Source organism: Pleurodeles waltl, chromosome 10 (genome assembly GCF_031143425.1).
Source record: "Pleurodeles waltl isolate 20211129_DDA chromosome 10, aPleWal1.hap1.20221129, whole genome shotgun sequence".
Taxonomy (NCBI): domain Eukaryota; kingdom Metazoa; phylum Chordata; class Amphibia; order Caudata; family Salamandridae; genus Pleurodeles; species Pleurodeles waltl.
The window spans coordinates 11,959,783-11,987,489 of record NC_090449.1 but is presented as its reverse complement, the minus strand read 5'-3'; the positions used below and the strand labels follow the sequence as shown (position 1 = coordinate 11,987,489).

At 47.9% G+C, this 27,707-nt stretch overlaps 1 protein-coding gene across 3 annotated transcripts in view; it reads right to left on the bottom strand.

Moving 5' to 3' along the window:
• LOC138260900 (extracellular matrix protein 2-like) overlaps positions 1-27,707 on the bottom strand; it is a 295,282-nt gene that overhangs the window by 148,367 nt on the left and 119,208 nt on the right. Inside the window, exons 1-4 of one of the 3 annotated variants that reach the window (XM_069209381.1) lie at positions 8,926-9,370; positions 8,238-8,686; positions 2,547-2,564; positions 2,497-2,514 (exon numbers count right to left, since the gene is read on the bottom strand). The exons of 1 other annotated variant lie outside the window; for it this stretch is intronic. In XM_069209381.1, the coding sequence (XP_069065482.1) occupies positions 2,497-2,514; positions 2,547-2,564; positions 8,238-8,463 (262 nt within the window). In that variant the 5' untranslated portion in view covers positions 8,464-8,686; positions 8,926-9,370. Of the gene's footprint in view, positions 1-2,496; positions 2,515-2,546; positions 2,565-8,237; positions 8,687-8,925; positions 9,371-27,707 lie in introns of those variants that run through there. One more of the 3 variants, XM_069209383.1, reaches the window with a different exon arrangement.

Here is a 27,707-nt window from a genome sequence, read left to right as displayed (position 1 = left end):
CTGTATTCACACTAAATGCAAGGGAACACGTGTACTCACAATAAACATAGATAACATCTGTATTCACACGAAATGCAAGGGAACATGTGTACTCACAATAAACATAGATAACATCTGTACTCACAATGAACACATATAATATCTGTACTCACCATAAACATAGATAACATCTGTACTCACAATAAATGTAGACAACATCTATAATAAAAGCAGATAACATCTGTACTCACAATAAAAGCAGATAACATCTGTACTCACAATAAAGGCAGATAACATCTGTACTCACAATGAACATAGATAACACCTGAACTCATAATAAAAGCAGATAACATCTGTACTCACAAAAACATAGATAACATCTGTACTCACAATAGCTGCAGATGACATCTGTACTCACAATAAACATAGATAACATATGTACTCACAATTAAATAGATAACATCTGTACTCACAATAGATGCAGATAACATCTGCACTCACAATACAAGCAGATTATATCTGTACTCACAATAAATGCAGATAACATCTGTACTCAATATAAAAGCAGATAACATCTATACTCACAATAAAAGCAGATAACAGCTATACTCACAATAAACACAGATCACATCTGTACAATACACATAGATAACATCTGTACTCACACTAAACGCAAGTAACATGTATACTCACAATAAATATAGATAACATCTGTACTCACATTAAACGCAGATAATATCTGTACTCACAATAAATGTAGACACCGTCTGTAATAAAAGTAGATAACATCTGCACTCACAATAAAAGCAGATAACATCTGTCCTCCGAATAAACATAGATAACATCTGTGCTCTAAATAAATGTAGAAAACATCTGTAATAAAAGCAGATAACATCTGTACACACAATAAAAGCAGGTAACAGCTGTTCTCACAATAAACATAGCTAACATTTGTACTCACCATAAAAGCAGATAACATCTGTACTCACAATAAACATAGATAACATCTGAACTCATAACAAAATGCTGATACCATCTGTACTCACAATAAACATAGATAACATCTGTACTCACAATAAACATGGATAACATCTGTACTCACAATAAACGCAGGTAACATCTACTCACAATAAACATAGATAACATCTGTACTCACAATAAATCCAAATAACATCTGTACTCACAATAAACACAGATAACATACTCACAATAAAAGCAGAAAAAATATGTACTCACAATAAACGCAGATAACGTCTGTACTCACTATAAACATAGATAACATCTGAACTCATAACAAAATGCTGATACCATCTGTACTCACAATAAATATAGATAACATCTGTACTCTAAATAAATGTAGAAAACATCTGTAATAAAAGCAGATAACATCTGTACACACAATAAAAGCAGGTAACAGCTGTTCTCACAATAAACATAGCTAACATTTGTACTCACCATAAAAGCAGATAACATCTGTACTCACAATAAACATAGATAACATCTGAACTCATAACAAAATGCTGATACCATCTGTACTCACAATAAATATAGATAACATCTGTACTCACAATAAAAGCAGAAAACATCTGTAATCACAATAAATGCAGATAGCATCTGTACTCACAATAAAAGCAGGTACCATCTGTACTCACAATAAAAGCAGGTAACATCTGTACTCACAATAAACATGGATAACATCTGAACTCATAATAAAAGCAGATAACATCTGTACTCACAATAAACATAGATAACATCTGTACTCACAATGAACGCAGGTACCATCTGTGCTCACAATAAACATAGATAACATCTGTACTCACAATAACACAAATAACATCTGTACTCACAATAAACATAGATAAAACCTTTACTCACAATAAAAGCAGATAACATCTCTACTCACAATAAACATAGATAAAACCTTTACTCACAATAAAAGCAGACAACATCTGTACTCACAATAAACATAGATAACATCTGTACTCACAATAAAAACAGACAACATCTGTACTCACAATAAACATGGATAACATCTGTACTCACAATAAACATAGATAACATCGGTACTCACAATAAAAGCAGATAGCATCTGTACTCACAATAAACATGGATAACAACTGTACTCACAATAAAAGCAGATAACATCCGTGCTCACAAAAAACATAAATAACATCTGTACGCACAATAAGTGCAGATAGCATCTGTACTCACAATAAAAGCATATAACATCTGTACTCACAATAAAAGCAGATAACATCTGTGCTCACAATACAAGCAGATAACATCTGCACTCACAATAAAAGCAGATAACATCAATACTCACAATAAACATTGATAAAACCTGTACTCACAATAAACATAGATAACATCTACTTACAATAAACATAGATAACATCTGTACTCACAAAACATCCAAGTAACATCTGTACTCACAAAAAATCCAAGTAACATCTGTACTCACAATAAACACAGATAACATCTGTACTGACAATAAACATAGATAACATCTTTACTCACAATAAATGTAGACAACATCTGTAATAAAATCAGAGAACATCTGTGGTCACAATAAATGTAGACAACATCTGTAATAAAAGCAGATAATATCTGTACTCACAATAAAAGCAGAAACAATCTGAACTCACAATAAACATAGACAACATCTGTACTCACAATAAAATCAGATAACAACTGTACTCACAATAAACACAGATAACATCTGTACTGACAATAAACAGAGATAACATCCGTACTCACAATAAATGTAGACACATCTGTAATAAAATCAGATAACATCTGTGCTCGCAATAAAAGCAGATGACATCCATTGTCACTACAAAAGCAGATAACATTTGCACTCACAATAAACACAGATAACATCTGTACTCCGAATAAACATAGATAACATCTGTGCTCTAAATAAATGTAGAAAACATCTGTAATAAAAGCAGATAACATCTGTACACACAATAAAAGCAGGTAACAGCTGTTCTCACAATAAACATAGCTAACATTTGTACTCACCATAAAAGCAGATAACATCTGTACTCACAATAAACATAGATAACATCTGAACTCATAACAAAATGCTGATACCATCTGTACTCACAATAAACATAGATAACATCTGTACTCACAATAAACATGGATAACATCTGTACTCACAATAAACGCAGGTAACATCTACTCACAATAAACATAGATAACATCTGTACTCACAATAAATCCAAATAACATCTGTACTCACAATAAACACAGATAACATACTCACAATAAAAGCAGAAAAAATATGTACTCACAATAAACGCAGATAACGTCTGTACTCACTATAAAAGCAGGTACCATCTGTACTCACAATAAATATAGATAACATCTGTACTCACAATAAAAGCAGAAAACATCTGTAATCACAATAAATGCAGATAGCATCTGTACTCACAATAAAAGCAGGTACCATCTGTACTCACAATAAAAGCAGGTAACATCTGTACTCACAATAAACATGGATAACATCTGAACTCATAATAAAAGCAGATAACATCTGTACTCACAATAAACATAGATAACATCTGTACTCACAATGAACGCAGGTACCATCTGTGCTCACAATAAACATAGATAACATCTGTACTCACAATAACACAAATAACATCTGTACTCACAATAAACATAGATAAAACCTTTACTCACAATAAAAGCAGATAACATCTCTACTCACAATAAACATAGATAAAACCTTTACTCACAATAAAAGCAGACAACATCTGTACTCACAATAAACATAGATAACATCTGTACTCACAATAAAAACAGACAACATCTGTACTCACAATAAACATGGATAACGTCTGTACTCACAATAAACATAGATAACATCGGTACTCACAATAAAAGCAGATAGCATCTGTACTCACAATAAACATGGATAACAACTGTACTCACAATAAAAGCAGATAACATCCGTGCTCACAAAAAACATAAATAACATCTGTACGCACAATAAGTGCAGATAGCATCTGTACTCACAATAAAAGCATATAACATCTGTACTCACAATAAAAGCAGATAACATCTGTGCTCACAATACAAGCAGATAACATCTGCACTCACAATAAAAGCAGATAACATCAATACTCACAATAAACATTGATAAAACCTGTACTCACAATAAACATAGATAACATCTACTTACAATAAACATAGATAACATCTGTACTCACAAAACATCCAAGTAACATCTGTACTCACAAAAAATCCAAGTAACATCTGTACTCACAATAAACACAGATAACATCTGTACTGACAATAAACATAGATAACATCTTTACTCACAATAAATGTAGACAACATCTGTAATAAAATCAGAGAACATCTGTGGTCACAATAAATGTAGACAACATCTGTAATAAAAGCAGATAATATCTGTACTCACAATAAAAGCAGAAACAATCTGAACTCACAATAAACATAGACAACATCTGTACTCACAATAAAATCAGATAACAACTGTACTCACAATAAACACAGATAACATCTGTACTGACAATAAACAGAGATAACATCCGTACTCACAATAAATGTAGACACATCTGTAATAAAATCAGATAACATCTGTGCTCGCAATAAAAGCAGATGACATCCATTGTCACTACAAAAGCAGATAACATTTGTACTCACAATAAACACAGATAACATCTGTACTCAGAATAAAAGCAGAAAACGTCTGTGCTCACAATAAACACAGATAACATCTGTGCTCACAATAAACACAGATAACATCTGTGCTCACAATAAACATAGATAACAACTGTGCTCACAATAAAAGCAGATAACATCTGTACTCACAATACACATAGATAACCTTTGTACTCACAGTAAACGCAGATAACATCTGTACTCACAATAAACATGGATAACATCTGTACTCAGAATAAAAGCAGAAAACATCTGTACTCACAATAAAAGCAGGTAACAGCTGTACTCACAATAAACATAAATAACATCTGTACTCAGAATAAACGCAGATAACATCTGTGCTCACAATAAACATAGACAACATATGTACTCACAATAAAAGCAGAAAACATCTGTACTCACAATAAATGCAGATAGCATCTGTACTCACAATAAACACAGATAACATACTCACAATAAAAGCAGAAAAAATATGTACTCACAATAAACGCAGATAACGTCTGTACTCACTATAAAAGCAGGTACCATCTGTACTCACAATAAATATAGATAACATCTGTACTCACAATAAAAGCAGAAAACATCTGTACTCAATAAATGCAGATAGCATCTGTACTCACAATAAAAGCAGGTACCATCTGTACTCACAATAAAAGCAGGTAACATCTGTACTCACAATAAACATGGATAACATCTGAACTCATAATAAAAGCAGATAACATCTGTACTCACAATAAACATAGATAACATCTGTACTCACAATGAACGCAGGTACCATCTGTGCTCACAATAAACATAGATAACATCTGTACTCACAATAACACAAATAACATCTGTACTCACAATAAACATAGATAAAACCTTTACTCACAATAAAAGCAGATAACATCTCTACTCACAATAAACATAGATAAAACCTTTACTCACAATAAAAGCAGACATCTGTACTCACAATAAACATAGATAACATCTGTACTCACAATAAAAACAGACAACATCTGTACTCACAATAAACATGGATAACATCTGTACTCACAATAAACATAGATAACATCGGTACTCACAATAAAAGCAGATAGCATCTGTACTCACAATAAACATGGATAACAACTGTACTCACAATAAAAGCAGATAACATCCGTGCTCACAATAAACATAAATAACATCTGTACGCACAATAAGTGCAGATAGCATCTGTACTCACAATAAAAGCATATAACATCTGTACTCACAATAAAAGCAGATAACATCTGTGCTCACAATACAAGCAGATAACATCTGCACTCACAATAAAAGCAGATAACATCAATACTCACAATAAACATTGATAAAACCTGTACTCACAATAAACATAGATAACATCTACTTACAATAAACATAGATAACATCTGTACTCACAAAACATCCAAGTAACATCTGCACTCACAAAAAATCCAAGTAACATCTGTACTCACAATAAACACAGATAACATCTGTACTGACAATAAACATAGATAACATCTTTACTCACAATAAATGTAGACAACATCTGTAATAAAATCAGAGAACATCTGTGGTCACAATAAATGTAGACAACATCTGTAATAAAAGCAGATAATATCTGTACTCACTATAAAAGCAGAAACAATCTGAACTCACAATAAACATAGACAACATCTGTACTCACAATAAAATCAGATAACAACTGTACTCACAATAAACACAGATAACATCTGTACTGACAATAAACAGAGATAACATCCGTACTCACAATAAATGTAGACACATCTGTAATAAAATCAGATAACATCTGTGCTCGCAATAAAAGCAGATGACATCCATTGTCACTACAAAAGCAGATAACATTTGTACTCACAATAAACACAGATAACATCTGTACTCAGAATAAAAGCAGAAAACGTCTGTGCTCACAATAAACACAGATAACATCTGTGCTCACAATAAACACAGATAACATCTGTGCTCACAATAAACATAGATAACAACTGTGCTCACAATAAAAGCAGATAACATCTGTACTCACAATACACATAGATAACCTTTGTACTCACAGTAAACGCAGATAACATCTGTACTCACAATAAACATGGATAACATCTGTACTCAGAATAAAGGCAGAAAACATCTGTGCTCACAATAAACATAGATAACATCTGTACTCACAATAAAAACAGATAACAACGGTTGTCCTAATAAAAATCCACTTTAAAGTATGAAAGAGCTTTTTTGAGGTGACAGTAAAACATAGCTACAAATGGCGCCAGGCTGAGCAAGGGCGAGAAGGGAAGAAGTAACGATAAAAGTAGTGCCTAAGTCACAGCCGATCAGTGGAAGGACCGCAATCAAGATGAGGGAATGAGTACTTGGTCCATGCTCCGGCCGAAGGAGGAGGAAATGAAGCTAGCATGCGCTGACCAATTAGAAGGCAGCAGAAAAGAGTGGCAATGAAGCCAACGAATCACACGCGACGGGCAGCTGCAAGCCTCTTGTTGTATACAATATCTCTTGCAAGCGAGAGCACATGCTTTGTCAGAGGCGAGATCTAAAAAGGAAGTGTACAGTCCATGCAAAGAAGTGATCAAGTTAATCCGAACGGAGACAGCATTAGTGAAAATGGCACCCCTAGTAGGAATGAGTTCCATCATTAGAACACATCAGCGGCACTGCTAACTCAAATGAGTGACATTAGAGAAATGAGTGACAGTCTCGTGAAGTGATACTTCTGTCCACCTCACCAACACTTTTGTACAGACAAGGATATTGTTAGTACAGGTTAGTGACATTGTTAGTCCAAATAAGTGACAGGTTTATTCAAACAAAAGGTCTCTGTGTGTGAACGCGGCAGTGAAAGCAAGTGACAGCTCTAGAACACATAGTTGTGACTGTTGGCGCCCACGTGTCACTGATACTAACAAGGGAGCACACAGAGCGAATGAGTTACTTTGTCGAAGTCAGTGGCTCTGTTTGTGGGGATGAGTGGATCTGTTCCCCTGAAAGGAGTGCAGACTCAGTCAGCATGAATGAGGCCCAAACAGTGTTAGCACCACGAACGAGTGAAGCCTTTCACTCCTGTAACTGAGACCGCTCTTCTAAAGGACTCACACTTTTTGTTCATACTAGTGAGATAGATTTTTATAAAGAACTGACACTTTCTGACCATATTAGTGAGGCTGTTTTTTTAAATGTTAGATGTTAGTGAGTCTTGATATTACAGATAAGTAGCATATTTTCAGTCCACATTGAAGAGCCTGTTAAATGAGTGACACTGGTAGTATAAGTGAGTGACACCGTTGTCCAAAAGAGTGACATTGCTTCTTAACTGAATGAATTAATTGTTATTCCAAGTGAGTGACAGCTTTTAGGCTTATAATTGGGACTGTTATTCTACAGGTACTAGAGCCGAGTGGCACTTTTAAGTCCAAATGAGTGTCGTTGCTAGTTAAATGAATGGCGTGAGTGACACTTTGTACCCACACGAGTGAGCGCTCATTGAAAGAGTGTAAAACTGTTAGTCACCCTGGCGGGGGGCAGCTCCCTGACACCCCCTCAGGCCCCGCTCTTACCTGCCTGTATGAGGTGCAGGAGGCCGGACTGGCGGAGCTGGGCCCCTCTGGGGCTCTGAGTCGGGCTGGCCTTTGGGGCCCTCCTGGCTGGCCGCGCGGCTTTGGCCAGTGGCCCCCTCTCCGTCGCCTCCTGCCTGGGGCCCCCGCCGCTGTCTGGGGTCTTCTTCGGCCATCCATGGCACACGCCCCACAGGCCCAGGGCCAGCAGGGTGCACAGCAGTCTCATCTCGCCCCCGGGGGGTGGGAAGAAGGTCTCTCTCCGGGCTGGGGGTCTCCTTTGCTCTTCAGTCTCCTACCTGAGACCTCCTGTATGTCTCCGAGAGGGCTGTGGAAACCGCACACGTGAGACAACTTCCAAAGCTGAGAGGGATGCCCCTGGGTGGGGCCTAAATTAAGGTGAGCCCCCCAGGCCGCCTCACCTGTACACCGGCCAGGGGCTGTCTAAAGACCTCAACTGTCTCTTCCCACCTGGCCCTGGGGCTGTCTAGAGACCAGACCACAGCTGTCTCTTCCCACCAGGCCCTGGGGCTGTCTAAAGACCTCAGCTGTCACTTTCCACCAGGCCCTGGGGCTGTCTAAACACCCAAGCTGTCACTTTCCACCAGGCCCTGGGGCTGTCTAAAGACCTCAGCTGTCACTTCCCACCAGGCCCAGGCGCTGTCTAGAGCCTCCCCTCCCTGGCACAGACCTCGGCTGTCTCTTCCCTCCAGACCCTGGGGCTGTCTAGAGCCTCCTCTCCCTGCCCTCGGCTGTCTATTCCCTCCAGGCCCTGGGGCTGTCTAGAGCCTCCTCTCCCTGCCCTCGGCCGTCTCTTCTCTCCAGGCCCTGGGGCTGTCTAGAGCCTCCTCTCCCTGCCCTCGGCCGTCTCTTCCCTCCAGGCCCTGGGGCTGTCTAGAGCCTCCTCTCCCTGCCCTCGGCCGTCTCTTCCCTCCAGGCCCTGGGGCTGTCTAGAGCCTCCTCTCCCTGCCCTCGGCCGTCTCTTCTCTCCAGGCCCTGGGGCTGTCTAGAGCCTCCTCTCCCTGCCCTCGGCCGTCTCTTCCCTCCAGGCCCTGGGGCTGCTCTGGGGGTAAGACTTTGAGAGAGTCGGGATGTCTCGGTGCAGGAGGCGGGGGTGTAAGTAACCGGAGTTTATGAGGTGCTGGGAGCCCCAGCCCTGCCTCCGGGGCTACGGAAGCCGCCGAGGCCGCCCGGCTTCGAAGCCTAGCGCCATGAATGAGGCCTCTGTGTTCACCAGGTGCCACCTGGAAAATGCCGAGACCCTCAGCTGGCCCCGGGAGCACAGCGCAGCGGGGTCTCAGCGGCTCTGAAAGGGACCTGTGTTGTGAGGGTGAAAGGGCCCTTTCTTCAATGCGCTTCCCTGGGTGGAAGTCTGGGCTTCTGCGCACTACCTGGGCCTGCGGAGGATGGAGCCTCAGATAGGCCACACCAACTAGGACAGGGTCAGTCACACGCCAGCCTATCATGTGATGGCCCTGAAGCCTTTTCACATTCCATCTGTCCTCAAACAAGGTTTGCCTCTATATCGGTGTAGCTATCAATAGTGCAGCAGGTGCAGTGGCACCGGTTCGTGAATCTACGTCGCCATCTGAACTACAGTTAAACCTGTATTTCAATACCTAATCAGGTGATTGGGGGGCGGGGGTTGTTTGCTTGCATTAGGGCCCATGGCATGTTTGCTACGCCTCAGTCACTCGTACCTGATGTGACTGCCTCTAGTATGCCAGCCCTACCGGCCTCCCAGACTTCCTGAAGCACTGTACTGAGGTGTGTGACATGTGACTGGCTTTGACTCAGCCCTACCGGCCTCCCAGACTTCCTGAAGCGCTGTACTGAGGTGTGTGACATGTGACTGGCTCTGCCTCAGCCCCCCCGGCCTCCCAGACTTCCTGAAGCGCTGTGCTGAGGTGTGTGACATGTGACTGGCTCTGCCTCAGCCCTACCGGCCTCCCAGACTTCCTGAAGCACTGTACTGAGGTGTATGGTATGTGACTGGGTCTGCCTCAGCCCTACTGGCCTTTCATACTTTCAGAGGCGCCATACTGATATGTATGATTTGTGACTGTCCCCGCCTCAGCCCTACCGGCCTTTCAGAGGTGCTATACTGAAGTGTATGGTATGTGACTGGCTCTGCCTCATCCCTACCGGCCTCCCAGACTTCCTAAAGCGCTGTACTGAGGTGTCTGGTATGTGACTGGCTCTGCCTCAGCCCTAATGGCCTCCCAGACTTCCTGAAGCGCTGTACTGAGGTGTATGACATGTGACTGGCTCTGCCCCAGCCCTACCGGCCTCCCAGACTTCCCGAAGCGCTGCACTGAGGTGTATGATATGTGACTGGCTCTGCCCCAGCCCTACCGGCCTCCCAGACTTCCTGAAGCACTGTACTGAGGTGTATGGTATGTGACTGGGTCTGCCTTAGCCCTACTGGCCTTTCATACTTTCAGAGGCGCTATACTGATATGTATGATATGTGACTGTCCCTGCCTCAGCCCTACCGGCCTTTCAGAGGCGCTATACTGATATGTATGATATGTGACTGACTCTGCCTCAGCTCTAGCAGTCTTTCAAAAGCGCTGTACTGAGGTGTATGATATGTGACTTGCTCTGCCTCAGCCCTCCTGGCCTTTCAGGAGCCCTGTATTGACTGTGTGTGATACGTGACTGCCTCTTCCTCAGTCCTCCCGGCCTTTCAGAACCACAGCACTGATATCTACAATATGTGACTGACTCTTCCCTACCCCTATCAACGGCTTTCAGGAACTACTGCACTGATGTGCATGATACGCACCCGGCTCTGCCCCAGCCCCGCTGACCTGTGAGAAGCGCTGCACTGATGTGCATGATACGCGCCCGGCTCTGCCCCAGCCCCGCTGACCTGTGAGAAGCGCTGCACTGATGTGCATGATACGCGCCCGGCTCTGCCCCAGCCCCGCTGACCTGTGAGAAGCGCTGCACTGATTTGCATGATACGTGCCCGGCTCCGCCCCAGCCCCGCTGTCCTGTGAGAAGCGCTGCACTGATGTGCATGATACATGAATGGCCACAGCTTTCCACTATGGTGCAAGAGTGTGTGTGTTGGCGCATGGCTGCCAAAAGTGCAACAGTGCTGCAGGAGGATAAAACAATGTCCTGTATATGAACTGTATTCGCAGATGTGGCACATTGTTTTCTTTGAGTCAAGGCAGCAGAGTAACTTTGGTCTAGCCTTCTACCAAAGAATAGTAATTCTGGGCCTCCGAGAGCGAGCTGTCTGGATTGCTGAAGACATCTTGGGGACTTTCAGAAAGATTCCCTGGTAATGCATTCCGCCCCTGTGGTTTGTAACTCACATTTCCTTGCTTTCTATTTGCTGGCTTTATTTGTTTTAGGCTGTCCAGATTGAGTCTGTCCCTCCCCTTGTCGACATCTTTTTTACTATATCCTTCCCAGAATCTCAATTTCTGTAAACAGGCTTTTAAATCTTGTTCTTATCTGGTCACATTAGCTGTGTATTTAAATACAAAGGTCAAAGTCAGGCTTCCTCTTCTGAGAGAGCTTGAATTTTACTTTTTTCTGTGACTTCAAAGTGAGAGCAGTTTATAGGAAAGCAAGAGGAATGCAGATTACTCAAGCCCCCCCCCCCCCCCCCCCCGGAGCCTGCTCGGTCCCTCCGATACTCCAGTTTAGAGGCTGTAACACAACCCTTAAAACAGGCTGCAGGGAAAAGGTTAACTCACATTCTGTTGCAACAAATATTCATGTCAAGGTTCTTCTATTAAAGCACTGTTGGCTTCTGATTAATGTGACCCCTAGTGAACATCCAATGACCTTTCTGTTTACAATCCGTGATTTGAGCACCAACCCCTTTAAATATACTAACAAGCATTGGCAAGCCAAAAGGTGTTGCCTACACAACTACACTTAATGAGCAATAGCCTCAGTGTTAGACCTGACAGCCTTAGGGTGGTCACCTCTAACTTTTTCCCTGCCTCCCTCCACTTTTTGGACACTGTTTTTGCTGTACAGGTGCTAAAGTGCCTATGCTCTCTCCCTTTAAATATGGTAACCTTGAATCACACCAAATTGGACTGTTTGATTTACTTGCAAGACCCTAGTAGAGTGCACTATATGCGCCCAGGGCCTGTAGAATAAATGCTACTAGTGGGACTGCAGCACTGGTTGTGCCACCCACTTTAGTAGCCCCTTTACCTTGTCTCAGGCCTGCCATTGCAAGGCCTGTGTGTGCAGTTTCACTGCCACCTCGACTTGGCATTTAAAAGTACTTGCCAAGCCTAAACCTCCCCTTGCTCTACATATAAGTCACCTCTAATGTGTGCCCTTGGTAACCCCTAGAGCAGGGTGCTGTGTGGGTGAAAGGCAGGACATGTACCTGTGTAGTTTACATGTCCTGGTAGTGTAAAACTCCTAAATTCGTTTTTACACTACTGTGAGGCCTGCTCCCTTCATAGGGTAACATTGGGGCTGTCCTCATACATTGTTGAAGTGGTAGCTGCTGATCTGAAAGGAGTAGGAAGGTCATATTTAGTATGGCCAGAATGGTAATACAAAACCCTGTTGACTGGTGAAGTTGGATTTAATGTTACTATTTTAGAAATGCCACTTTTAGAAAGTGAGCATTTCTTTGCACTTAAATCTTTCTGTGCCTTACAATCCACGTCTGGCTGGGTTTTGTTGACAGCTCCTTGTGCATTCCCTCAGACACACCCCAAACACAGGGTACTCAGCCTCACTTGCATACATCTGCATTTTGAATGGGTCTTCCTGGGCTGGGAGGGTGGAGGGCCTGCTCTCACACAAAGGACTGCCCCACCCCCTACTGGGGCCCTGGCAGACATGGTTGAACTGAAAGGGGACCTGATGCACTTCTTAGCCACTCTTTGAAGTCTCCCCCACTTCAAAGGCACATTTGGGTATAAAACAGGGCCTCTGCCCTACCACCTCAGACACTTCCTGGAGAAGAAACCTGAACCAGAACCTGAACCCTGACAAGAAGAACTGCCTGGCTGCCTAAAGGACTCACCTGACTGCTTTCTTCTGAGGACTGCTGCCTTGCTGTTGCCCTGCTGTCTTGCTGCTCTATTGCTTTGCTGCAGAAGTGCTCTCCAAGGGCTTGGATTGAGCTTGCCTCCTGTTCCCTGAAGTCTCAGGACCAAAAAGACTTCTCTCTTGCAACTGGACTGCTTGTGCGGCAAAAAATTCGACGCGCAGCTTGTGCCACGGTGAAAAATTCACAGTTCGCCGAACCGGAACGATGCCGCTCGACTTTGCGAGGAAGAGATCAACGCGGCACCTGCGGTGCGACCAGAACTTTGACGCACAGCCCACCTGGACACCGCCGCCCTACTTCCAGAGGAAAAATCAAAGCAGCGCCTGCCGTGAGGGAGAAATTTCCCTGCATCGCCCACCGGAACGACGCACAGCTGGTCAACAAGCCCAGGATTCCACCCACAGACCCCGGGGCGTCTGAAAACCCCGCGACCCAAAGAGGAGACCCATCCGCACGCCGGAAATTGATGCAACGTCTTCCCCGCGTGAAAAATAACGATGCAAGTCCGTGTGTGAAGGGGCGAAACCGACGCACACACCATTTTCCACACATCTCCTCCTCTGTGGCCCTTTGTGGAGATTTTTCACTCCAACCAGGTACTTTGTGCTTGAAAGAGACTTTGTTTGCTTTTTAAAGAATTAAGACACTTTGGGGGTCATTACAACATTGGCGGTAAAAGCCGCTTACTGCCGTGCAGGAGACCGCCAATACACCACCGCGGCCGCGGAATTCCGCCACAGCTATTATGACACACATCTCGGAATCCGCCGAAACTCAGACACCCACACAAGTCCACCACACCAAAGGTCAATGTAAAACTGGCGAAAAAAAATCCTCCACCATCACGCCAACAGAAACACGCCCATGCTCTCACAACACACGAATCCACGCAGCGGTCTTTCAAACGCGGTATTGCATTGGCGGTATACACCGCCGTGCTCAAAATACACACACACATACAAAACACCGCCACATTGGACAATTCCAAATACACACACCTGATACACATACACACACCACTCCCACACACCCATTACAATATAAAACACACACCCACATCACCCACAAACCCCTACGACCACAAGTCACGACCGAAGGCTAGAGAGACAGAGAGCACAGCAACTGAGAACCCCACCACACAGAGGCACACAACACCATCACCCATACAACATTACACAGACAATACACCACACACCACTACACATTACCACACACATCAACACTGACACCACCCCACACATCACCCAAACCACCCCATGTCACGCCAAAGACACCCCCGGTTTTCCGAGGAGGAGCTCCGGGTCATGGTGGAGGAAATCCTACGGGTAGAGCCACAGCTATTTGGCTCACAGGTGCGGCACACCTCCATAGCCAGGAAGATGGAGCTATGGCGCAGAATAGTCGACAGGGTCAACGCAGTGGGACAGCATCCAAGAAATCTGGAGGACATCAGGAAGAGGTGGAACGACCTACGGGGGAAGGTGCGTTCTGTGGTCTCCAGGCACAACATCGCGGTTCAGCGGACTGGCGGTGGACCCCCACCTCCTCCCCCACAACAACATGGGAGGAGCAAGTCTTGACCATCATGCATCCAGAGGGCCTCGGAGGAGTCGGTGGAGGATGGGACACTGGTAAGTCAAATCCTAACTATCATATCCCCCACCCTACCTGCATGCTATCACACACCCCCACCCCCTCCCCTATCACTCCAACTCCTCACTAGTGTACTAATAACACAAACCACACATCCCAACACCAAGCCCTGCATGACACAACTAAGCATGGTCACCCCTCACCAAAGCATGCTCACTGCACATACCCATAACAACCCCCTAACCATCATCACACAAACCCACACACAGGAATGCATGCACTGGGGTACACAAACAACCACCCACTGCACACCATTACACACACACTTGCAATAATCATGCTCTTATATCCCTGCAGGACCACTAAGGAATGTCACCACACAGGAGGGTCCAGACATCTCCACTCCACCCACAGAAGAGACCCACAGTGACGACAGCAGCTCTGCCCTACTCGATCCTGATGACCAGCCCGGACCATCGTGGGCCTCGGGACAGTCGGTTCCCCTTGCACAGGCACAGCCCAACACTGACCTTCCACCCTCTGGGAACACCAGCACAGCACCCACCCAGTGGGCCCATACCTCCGTACCCAGGACATGTCAATCAGCGGTGTGTCCACCACTACAGGGAACCCAGGATAACCCACCACCCCAACAACAACAGGGACCTGGGGGCAGTGGTAGTGGGCACACGGTCCAGGGGACGGAGGCACAGGAACACAGGGGAACTGGGAGGGCTGCTGTGCGACAGGGGGCGGACAGGCCAAGGGAACCCACTCTCCACAAGGCCCTCTCCTCCATCATGGGAGCATACCACCACTCCCAGGAGACGATGGCGACGGTCCTGGACAAGTTTCAGGAGACCCAGCGCCTGCAGGAGGAACAGTATTTGGGGTTCAGGGAGGAGCTCAGGACCATCAGCCCCGCCCTGGGCACCATCGTAGGGGTGCTGAAGGACATACAAAAAACCATGAGGGACACCGTGGCACTCCAAGGGGCCCCTGACACTAGCATGGACGATGAACTGCCCACCACCTCCGCCGGCGCTAGTGGACAGGACGCCCCGCCACAGGACCACCACACCAGCACCCCACCCCCTGCAGACGGACAACCACCACGCAAGCGGTCCCTGAGATCCAGGAACAGGACAGAGCAAGATGGCAAGACCCCCGCCAGGAAATGAGACCACCCTGATTGTCCTCCCACTGTCCCACTTTGTTACCCTGTCCATACTTAAACTGCCCCAGCTCCACTTCCTATGCCCATATGGGCAGTGCACCTGTGTGACCAATTGACTGGACTCTGCCATGGACATTCCTCCACCATCCCCCATCACCATTTTACAACCCCCCTCCATTTTTGAGCACTTAAATAAACACCCTTGAACCACAAAACAATCTTGAGTCAGTCTGTGATTTGGTAAATTTGTATTATCAAGGGCAGTGTCAAAATGCGTTCCCAATTGTAAAGCCAACATACCTATGTCACACATCACAAGTCCTTGAAGGATGCAAGCAGATGACACACGTTGGTAACCACACCTGTGAAACCGTAATGGAAAGGTACAACTCAGTGACCAAATACTGCTATTAAATAACAGACAGGATAGAGGTAGAACTGTGAAAGTGAATGTAATGTGAAAAAAAGATTTTCTCACCTGTGTGTCACTGGAAATATTGCTGTATGACTGACTCCCTGTTGTCTATGTCTTCTTCCTCAGCTTCCTCCTCATCACTGTCCACAGGCTCCACAGGCTCCACAGCTGCCACAACACCGCCATCTGGACCATCCTCCTGCAGAAAAGGCACCTGGCGTCGCAAAGCAAGATTGTGAAGCATCGAGCAGGCGATGATGATCTGACACACCTTCTTCGGTGAGTAGAATAGGGAACCACCTGTCATATGGAGGCACCTGAACCTGGCCTTCAGGAGGCCGAAGGTGCGCTCAATCACCCTCCTAGTCCGCCCATGGGCCTCATTGTACCGTTCCTCTGCCCTGGTCCTGGGATTCCTCACTGGGGTCAATAGCCAGGAAAGGTTGGGGTAACCAGAGTCCCCTAATAGCCACACACGGTGCCTCTGGAGTTGACCCATCATATAAGGGATGCTGCTATTCCGCAGGATGTAGGTGTCATGCACTGAGCCAGGGAACATAGCATTTACCTGGGAGATGTACTCGTCTGCCAAACATACCATCTGTACATTCATGGAATGATAACTCTTCCGGTTCCTGTACACCTGTTCACTCCTGTGGGGGGGGACCAGAGCTACATGGGTCCCATCAATAGCACCTATGATGTTGGGGATATGTCCAAGGGCATAGAAGTCACCTTTCACTGTGGCCAAATCCTCCACCTCAGGGAAAACGATGTAGCTCCTTACATGTTTCAGCAGGGCAGACAACACTCTGGACAATACGTTGGAAAACATAGGCTTGGACATCCCTGATGCCATGGCCACTGTTGTTTGAAATGACCCACTTGCAAGGAAATGGAGCACTGACAGCACCTGCACGTCAGGGGGGATTCCAGTGGGATGTCGGATTGGTGACATCAGGTTTGGCTCCAACTGGGTACATAGTTCCTGGATAGTGGCACGGTCAAACCTGTAGGTGATGATTAAATGTCGCTCCTCCATTGTCAACAGGTCCACCAGCGGGCGGTACACTGGAGGATTCCTCCATCTTCTCAAATGTCCCAGCTGACGGTGCCTAGGAAGGACAACAGCGACCACAGAGTCAACAAATTTCCAGGTATGTACCCACAGATACACAGAACATGACACCAAAGACAAAACTCTTCCTGTATGTGTGTTGAGTGTAGGCCTAGCTATGTGTGACGCAGTAGTAAATGAAGCCATGTGGGCCCCTGAAATGGCGGCTGCCTGACCTCTAAACTGGGACAATGGGAATGTGAGGTAACTGCGCTGGCGTTGTACACCGTTGCGGTAGGCGGTCGTAGACCGCGGCGCAGTGCTGCATTGGTTAACATTGGACCCTATGGGTTCCAGGAGCCAATGACGAAGTGCGCCGGCGGTGATGATACGCACCGCCGCGGACGTCACCGCCGCGGACGTGACCGCCATTTTCTATCTGTTCAATCACTCGATACCTGATCTTCGACAGGAGAGGACCTACACTGCAAGTGCTGCTGTGACCTCGGTCTGGAAGCGACAATGGCTGCTGCGTCTGGGGAAAGGGCCCCTGCCTTCACTGCTCAGGAGTTGGAGAAGCTAGTAGACGGGGTCCCCCACTGCCGTAAAAGATGGGAGGACATTCGCCGCTGGAGCAAGAAGACGGCGGAGGCTCAGCTGAGGATGGCCTCCCAACGTGGGAGGGGTGCCCGTCGCACCATGACCCCCCTGATGTTCCGGATCCTGGCGGTGGCCTACCCGGAGTTGGATGGGCGCTTGAGGGCATCACAGCAGACACAAGGGGGTGAGTACACTCTCATTCTGGGGACTTGGCGCGCAGTTGAGGGGTCTGGGTGGGGGAGGAGGGCTGTGGGTGTACCTAGGCCAGGCATAAATACGTAGGCTATGCCACTCCGTAATGTAGGGCATGTGGCACTCCAACCCACCTCAGTAGTGGGCCAAGTACAGGTATACATGCCCCTGTGTCATCTATGTGTGCAGATGTCCACCATAGCCATGTAGGCCAGATCCCAACAATTGCATCTGTAGAGCCCATGAGCGCGGCGTAGTGCAGGGGGCTGCTGTGTCTGTATTGTCCGCCAACAGTAGCGGTATGCCATGCACTCAACCTGTTCTTCTTCTGTCGTCCCCTCACCCTTTTTCTGCTCTCCCTGTTCTTTTGTGCATCAGCATCATCAGGCGGAGGTACAGTGGCACCGGGGCACGAGGGAGCTGCATCCCACATGGCCATGGAGGGCCACACCACGGACTCAGAATGCACCAGTGGGACAGATGGCGAGGGGAGCTACACTTCGGTCACCGGATCACCAACCAGCGACATGGACTCGTCTGCGGATGGGGGCTCCCTTGTGGTGGCGGCACCATCTGTGCCCCCACTTCTACAGGTAGAGCCGCCACCTCCCCTACCAGCACCGCCCTCCCAGCAGCCCCTCAGCGTTCGCCCCGTGCCCGCTCACCCAGGAGGGTGGGCATCACCTTCGCCCCAGGCACCTCAGGCCCTGCCCCAGTCACCCCTGCTGCCCTCAGTGAGGAGACCATTGACCTCCTCAGGTCACTCACTGTTGGGCAGTCTACCATTGTGAATGCCATCCAGGGTGTAGAAAGGGAGTTGCAACACACTAATGCATTCCTGGAGGGCATTCATTCTGGTCAGGCTGCCCATCATCGAACCCTGCAATCTCTGGCCTCAGCACTGATGGCAGCCATTGTCCCTGTCTCTAGCCTCCCCCTTCCAACTTCCTCCACCCAGACCCAATCCCCTGTACCCCAGCCTATCCCAAGCACACCATCAGACAAGCATGCACACACATCAACACCCAAAAGTAGCTCAGGCAAACATAGGCACCACACATCCCACAGGCACTCACACAAGCATCAGACACATTCAGACACAGCAACATCCACTGCCTCCACTGTGTCCCCCTCCTCGTCGTCTCCCTCCACCCTCCCAGTATCGTCTACACTCACACCTGCATGCACTACATCTACAGGCACTAGGACTCGCACCAGGACACCCAGCACCACACCCCGCTCACCTGCACTCACCACCCCCACTACCATTTACACGTCCCCTGTGTCCTCTCCCAGTGTCTGTGACGCCCCATCCCAAAGTACACAAACGCGGGCACCCACACACCCAACATCCATCCACCTCACGACAGCCTCCAGAACATGCACCTGCACCCAAAACACCTAAAGTGACACCTCCTACAACGACCTCCTCTTCCTCCACTCCCAGAGCCCCTCCAGCTACCCATCCCAGTGTCCGTCAGAAACTGTCCCTCTGTCAAATTGACCTGTTTGCCCCCACCCCCCCCTCCAATTCATCAGTCCCGTCGTAGCGCCTCAGCCAAAAAGATTCCAGTACCAGTGGTGCGTGTTACAGGTGTGTGGAGTGCACCGGCCACCAGGGCAGCCAGTGTGACACGGAGCCAAAGCACTGCCAGTCAACCCCCTGTAAAGCATCTCAAGTTGGAAAGTGGCCGACGGGACCGGGTGAAGACTCCTGGAGGCAAAACTACTCACAAGGGTCCCAGGGGGATTTGCAGAGTCAGCTGTGACTCCTACAAAGGTGGTGAAGGGCCAGAAGAAGTCTGCACAGCCTGGTGTGAGCAGCACGGCGGAGAAGGGCGCCATCCTCCCCGGCGGCCGGGACGCCACCGCCAGCACCGTCGTCACTGGTCAGGAGACCACCGCCAGAGTCAGTGCCCAGGAGGGCAGAAGTATTGTCACTGGTCAGGAGACCACTGCCGGAGTCAGTGCCCAGGAGGGCAGAAGTATCGTCACTGGTCAGGAGACCACCGCCAGAGTCAGTGCCCAGGAGGGCAGAAGTATCGTCACTGGTCAGGAGACCACCGCCAGAGTCAGTGCCCAGGAGGGCACAAGTATCGTCACTGGTCAGGAGACCACCGCCAGAGTCAGTGCCCAAGAGGGCCCCGGCTGCCACAGCCCTGCTGGGCAATGAGGGACCGTCATGCCACACACCAATGCACAGGTCAGAGACCGCCATGGCCAAGCACTGCTGAACAGGGCAAGCACCGCTGAACAGGCCAGATACCGCCATGGCAAAGCACCGCTGAACAGGGCAAGCACCGCTGAACAGGCCAGACACCGCCATGGCAAAGCACCGCTGAACAGGGCAAGCACCGCTGAACAGGCCAGACACCGCCATGGCAAAGCACCGCTGAACAGGGCAAGCACCGCTGAACAGGCCAGACACCGCCATAGCAAAGCACCGCTAAACAGAGCAAGCACCACTGAACAGGCCAGACACCGCCATGGCAAAGCACCGCTGAACAGGGCAGAGCACCGCTGCCGAAGGAAAAGACCTCCACATCAAACATCGTTATCCCATGTACAGCTGGGACAGTGACGGGACAGGAACTGTCACGGGGAGCCTAATCCAGTCTAGGCACCAGTCCCCCTCCAGAACCAGTGGAGAGATCCATCCACTTGAGAGACTGTGGCTTTTCACTCCCCAGGATTGAACAGTGGGCAAACCACCCACTGTAGAGACTTGAGAGACTGTGGCTTTGCACTCCCCAGGATGGTGCAGTGGGCAACCCACCCACTGCAGTGACTTGAGAGACTGTGGCTTTGCACTCCCCAGGATATGGCAGTGGGCAACCCACCCACTGTAGAGACTTGAGAGACTGTGGTTTTGAACTCCCCAGGATACATCAATGGGCATGGAGCCCCCTCGTGGATCTGGCATGGTGCTGTAATCCGGCTGAGGTGCCCCCCCTTCCCTTCCCCCTGAGGTGCCTGTTGTGCTTCTCTCTGATGCCGCGGCAGTGTTCTCTCCGTTTGTGGACAGGTATCTTGTGTGGGCCTCGCCCATGCATTTTTGGCCCAGTGGTGCACGAACATTGAGATGTGCATATCTGCACTACTTCTCGTAATGTATATACTTTTGAATGTTTATATATATATATATGTATATATTTGAAACATGTATTTTGATACATTACAATGTTTGAACTGATTTCGTTTTGTCTTTGCATTCTTCCGGGGGGGTAGTGGGTTGTTACTGTGATGTTTGGAAATGCATTGGTGTGTGTGTTGTAATGTGCGAGGGTGGGGGTGGGGGTGTTGCGTGTGTGTCCCCCTGACTTTTGCCTCCCCCCTCCCCTATGTCGAAGGTGCAGTACTCACCGTTGTCTTCGCCGCCGCCGGCGCTGGTGTTCGTAGATGAGCAGGAAGACAAGGGCAGGGAGGATCTGTAATTCCGGCTCCATGGTGGACTCCTTCCTCGTGGAGTGTGTTAAGGTGAGCGTTTTCCCATTGCAAAAGCTGTTTCTGCCGTATTTTTATCCACGGTGAATCCGCCCCGGAAAAGGTGGCGGATTGTCGGGTTGTGATACTGTGGGTGGTACATTGTCTTCCGCCTGTCTGTTGGCGGTGACTGCCGCGCTGCTTGTCTGTACCGCCGTGGCGGTCGGAGTGATAAAGTGGCTGTCTTTGTTGGCGGTTTCCGCCACGGTCATAATTCCCTTTTTTTGTCCGCCAGCCTGTTTGCGGTATTACCGCCATTTTAACACCGTCCGCCAGGGTTGTAATGACCCCCACTATATCACTTTCCAGTGATATCTTTACAATTTCTTATTGCATCTTTTATCGTTTTGACCTGCAAATATCCAGATAAATATTATATATATTTTTCTAAACACTGTGTGGTGTATTTTTGTGGTGCTATATTGTGTTATTGTATGATTTATTGCACAAATACTTTACACATTGCCTTCTAAGTTAAGCCTGACTGCTCAGTGCCAAGCTACCAGAGGGTGGGCACAGGATAATTTGGATTGTGTGTGTCTTACCCTGATTAGAGTGAGGGTCCTTGCTTGGACAGGGGGTAACCTGACTGCCAGCCAAAGACCCCATTTCTAACACTCAGGATGTGAAGCACGTGCAGTAGCACAGTGCCAGGAAAACCTAGACAGCGCAGTTTACTGCTTTCCTGGAAACCACAAACGGAGCCCAGATCAATTACATTATTTGCACCAGGGTCTTAAACATCCTGCCTAAGTCAAAACACAGTTTTTATACTGTTTGGTGGATGTGTGTGCTCTCAACAATGTTCCACTGAAACAACAACCGCCTACCACTGCTGGCGTCTGGTGCGACACGCTGTGCCAGTTCACTCTGCACCACTCTACTCTGCACCTTTCCACTGTATGCCACTGCACTCTGCACCACTCTACTCTACGCCACTCTACTATACGCCAATGCAGTCTACACCACTCTACTCTGGAGGATTGCACTCTCAGGTACTGAACTCTGTGCCTCTCTACTCTACTCTGCACCTTTCCACTGTATGGCACTGCACTCTGCACCATTCTACTCTATGCCACTGCAGTCTACACCACTCTACTCTGCAAGATTGCACTCTCAGCCACTTCACTCTGTGCCTCTCTACTCTACTCTGCACTTTTCCACTGTATGCCACTGCACTCTGCACCACTCTACTCTACGCCACTGCAGTCTATGCCACCCTACTCTGCAAGATTGCACTCTCAGTGACTTCACTCTGTGCCTCTCTACTCTACTCTGCACCTTTACACTGTATGCCACTGCACTCTGCACCACTCTACTCCATGCCACTGCACTCTGCACCACTCTACTCCATTCCACTGCATTCTACGCCACTCTACTCTGAAAGATTGCACTCTCAGCCACTTCACTCTGTGCCTCTGTACTTTACTCTGCACCTTTCCACTGTATGCCACTGCACTCTGCACCACTCTACTCTACGCCACTCTACTCTACGCCACTGCAGTCTACGCCACCCTACTCTGCAGGATTGCACTCTCAGCCACTTCACTCTGTGCCTCTGTACTTTACTCTGCACCTTTCCACTGTATGCCACTGCACTCTGCACCACTCTACTCTACGCCACTCTACTCTACGCCACTGCAGTCTACGCCACCCTACTCTGCAAGATTGCACTCTCAGCCAATTCACTCTATGCCTCTCTAGTCTACTCTGCACCTTTCCACTGTATGCCACTTTACTTTACACCACTCTACTCTACGCCACTCTACTCTTCGCCACTACAGTCTAAGCCACTCTACTCTACTCTGCAAGATTGCACTCTCAGCCACTTCACTCTATGCCTCTCTACTCTACTCTGCACCTTTCCACTGTATGCCACTGCACTCTGCACCATTCTACTCTATGCCACTCTACTCTACGCCACTACAGTCTACGCCACTCTACTCTGCAAGATTGCACTCTCAGGTACTGAACTCTATGCCTCTCTACTGTACTCTGCACCTTTCCACTGCATACCACTGCACTCTGCGCCACTCTCCTCTACGCCACTCTACTCCATGCCACTGCAGTCTACGCCACTCTACTCCATGCCACTGCAGTCTACGCCACTCTACTCTGTAAGATTGCACTCTCAGCCACTTCACTCTGTGCCTCTCTAATCTACTCTGCACCTTTCCACTGTATGCCACTGCACTCTGTACCACTCTACTCTACGTCATTCTGTTCGACGCCACTGTAGTCTACACCACTCTACTCTGCAAGATTGCACTCTCAGGTACTGAACTCTGTGCCTCTGTACTTTGCACCACTGCAAGCCACACCACTCTACACAGTTGTGCTCTATGTTACTGCATTCTATGCCACTGTGTGGTACTCTGCACTACTGTACTCTACGCCACTCTACTCTGCACCACTCTACTTTGCACCCCTTCACTCTGTGCCACTGCACTTTCTGCCACTGCACTCTACTCTACATCACTCAACTCTATGTCACACAACTGCACTCTGCGCCACTCTACTCTGCAAGATTGCACTCTCAGCCACTTCACTCTATGCCTCTCTACTGTACTCTGCACCTTTCCATTGTATGCCACTGCACTCTGCACCACTCTACTCTACGCCACTCTACTCCATGCCACTGCAGTCTACGCCACTCTACTCTGCACGATTGCGATCCCAGCCACTTCACTCTATGCCTCTCTACTCTACTCTGCACCTTTCCACTGTATGCCACTTTACTTTACACCACTCTACTCTACGCCACTCTACTCTTCGCCACTACAGTCTACGCCACTCTACTCTGCAAGATTGCACTCTCAGGTACTGAACTCTATGCCTCTCTACTGTACTCTGCACCTTTCCACTGCATACCACTGCACTCTGCGCCACTCTACTCTACGCCACTCTACTCCATGCCACTGCAGTCTACGCCACTCTACTCTGTAAGATTGCACTCTCAGCCACTTCACTCTGTGCCTCTCTAATCTACTCTGCACCTTTCCACTGTATGCCACTGCACTCTGCACCACTCTACTCTACGTCATTCTGTTCGACGCCACTGTAGTCTACACCACTCTACTCTGCAAGATTGCACTCTCAGGTACTGAACTCTGTGCCTCTGTACTTTGCACCACTGCAAGCCACACCACTCTACACAGTTGTGCTCTATGTTACTGCATTCTATGCCACTGTGTGGTACTCTGCACTACTGTACTCTACGCCACTCTACTCTGCACCACTCTACTTTGCACCCCTTCACTCTGTGCCACTGCACTTTCTGCCACTGCACTCTACTCTACATCACTCAACTCTATGCCACACAACTGCACTCTGCGCCACTCTACTCTGCAAGATTGCACTCTCAGCCATTGAACTCTATGCCTCTCTACTGTACTCTGCACCTTTCCACTGTATGCCACTGCACTCTGCACCACTCTACTCTACACCACTGCAGTCTACGCCACTCTACTCTGCAAGATTGCACTCTCAGGTACTGAACTCTACGCCTCTCTACTCTACTCTGCACCTTTCCACTGTATGCCACTGCACTCTGCACCACTCTACGTCACTCTACTCCATGTCACTGCAGTCTACGCCACTCTACTCTGCAAGATTGCACTCTCAGCCACTTCACTCTAGGCCTCTCTACTCTACTCTGCTCTGCACCTTTCCACTGTATGCCACTGCACTCTGTACCACTCTACTCTACGCCACTGCAGTCTACGCCACTCTACTCTGCAAGATTCCACTCTCAGCCACTGAACTCTAGTACTCTACTGTACTCTGTATGTTTCCACTGTATGCCACTGCATTCTGCACCACTCTATTCCATGCCACTGCGGTCTACGCCACTCTACTCTGCAAGATTGCACTCTCAGGTACTGAACTCTGTGCCTCTCGACTCTACTCTGCACCTTTCCACTGTATGCCACTTTACTCTACGTCACTCTACTCCATGCCACTGCAGTCTACGCCACTCTACTCTGCAAGATTGCACTCTCAGGTACTGAACTCTATGCCTCTCTACTCTACTCTGCACCTTTCCACTGTATGCCACTGCACTCTGCACCACTCTACGTCACTCTACTCCATGTCACTGCAGTCTACGCCACTCTACTCTGCAAGATTGCACTCTCAGCCACTTCACTCTAGGCCTCTCTACTCTACTCTGCTCTGCACCTTTCCACTGTATGCCACTGCACTCTGTACCACTCTACTCTACGCCACTGCAGTCTACGCCACTCTACTCTGCAAGATTCCACTCTCAGCCACTGAACTCTAGTACTCTACTGTACTCTGTATGTTTCCACTGTATGCCACTGCATTCTGCACCACTCTATTCCATGCCACTGCGGTCTACGCCACTCTACTCTGCAAGATTGCACTCTCAGGTACTGAACTCTGTGCCTCTCGACTCTACTCTGCACCTTTCCACTGTATGCCACTTTACTCTATGTCACTCTACTCCATGCCACTGCAGTCTACGCCACTCTACTCTGCAAGATTGCACTCTCAGGTACTGAACTCTATGCCTCTCTACTCTACTCTGCACCTTTCCACTGTATGCCACTGCACTCTGCACCACTCTACGTCACTCTACTCCATGTCACTGCAGTCTACGCCACTCTACTCTGCAAGATTGCACTCTCAGCCACTTCACTCTAGGCCTCTCTACTCTACTCTGCTCTGCACCTTTCCACTGTATGCCACTGCACTCTGTACCACTCTACTCTACGCCACTGCAGTCTACGCCACTCTACTCTGCAAGATTCCACTCTCAGCCACTGAACTCTAGTACTCTACTGTACTCTGTATGTTTCCACTGTATGCCACTGCATTCTGCACCACTCTATTCCATGCCACTGCGGTCTACGCCACTCTACTCTGCAAGATTGCACTCTCAGGTACTGAACTCTGTGCCTCTCGACTCTACTCTGCACCTTTCCACTGTATGCCACTTTACTCTACGTCACTCTACTCCATGCCACTGCAGTCTACGCCACTGCAGTCTACGCCACTCTACTCTACTCCCCACCTTTCCACTGTATGCCACTCTACACTGCGTCACTCTACTCCATGCCACTGCAGTCTACGCCACTCTACTCTGCAAGATTGCACTCTCAGGTACTGAACTCTATGCCTCTCTACTCTACTCTGCACCTTTCCACTGTATGCCACTGCACTCTGCACCGCTCTACTCTACGTCACTCTACTCCATGCCACTGCAGTCTACGCCACTCTACTCCATGCTACTGCAGTCTACGCCACTCTACTCTGCAAGATTGCACTCTCAGCCACTTCACTCTAGGCCTCTCTACTCTACTCTGCTCTGCACCTTTCCACTGTATGCCACTGCACTCTGTACCACTCTACTCTATGCCACTGCAGTCTACGCCACTCTACTCTGCAAGATTCCACTCTCAGCCACTGAACTCTAGTACTCTACTGTACTCTGTATGTTTCCACTGTATGCCACTGCATTCTGCACCACTCTATTCCATGCCACTGCAGTCTACGCCACTCTACTCTGCAAGATTGCACTCTCAGGTACTGAACTCTGTGCCTCTCGACTCTACTCTGCACCTTTCCACTGTATGCCACTTTACTCTACGTCACTCTACTCCATGCCACTGCAGTCTACGCCACTGCAGTCTACGCCACTCTTCTCTACTCTTCACCTTTCCACTGTATGCCACTCTACACTGCGTCACTCTACTCCATGCCACTGCAGTCTACGCCACTCTACTCTGCAAGATTGCACTCTCAGGTACTGAACTCTATGCCTCTCTACTCTACTCTGCATCTTTCCACTGTATGCCACTGCACTCTGCACCGCTCTACTCTACGTCACTCTACTCCATGCCACTGCAGTCTACGCCACTCTACTCCATGCTACTGCAGTCTACGCC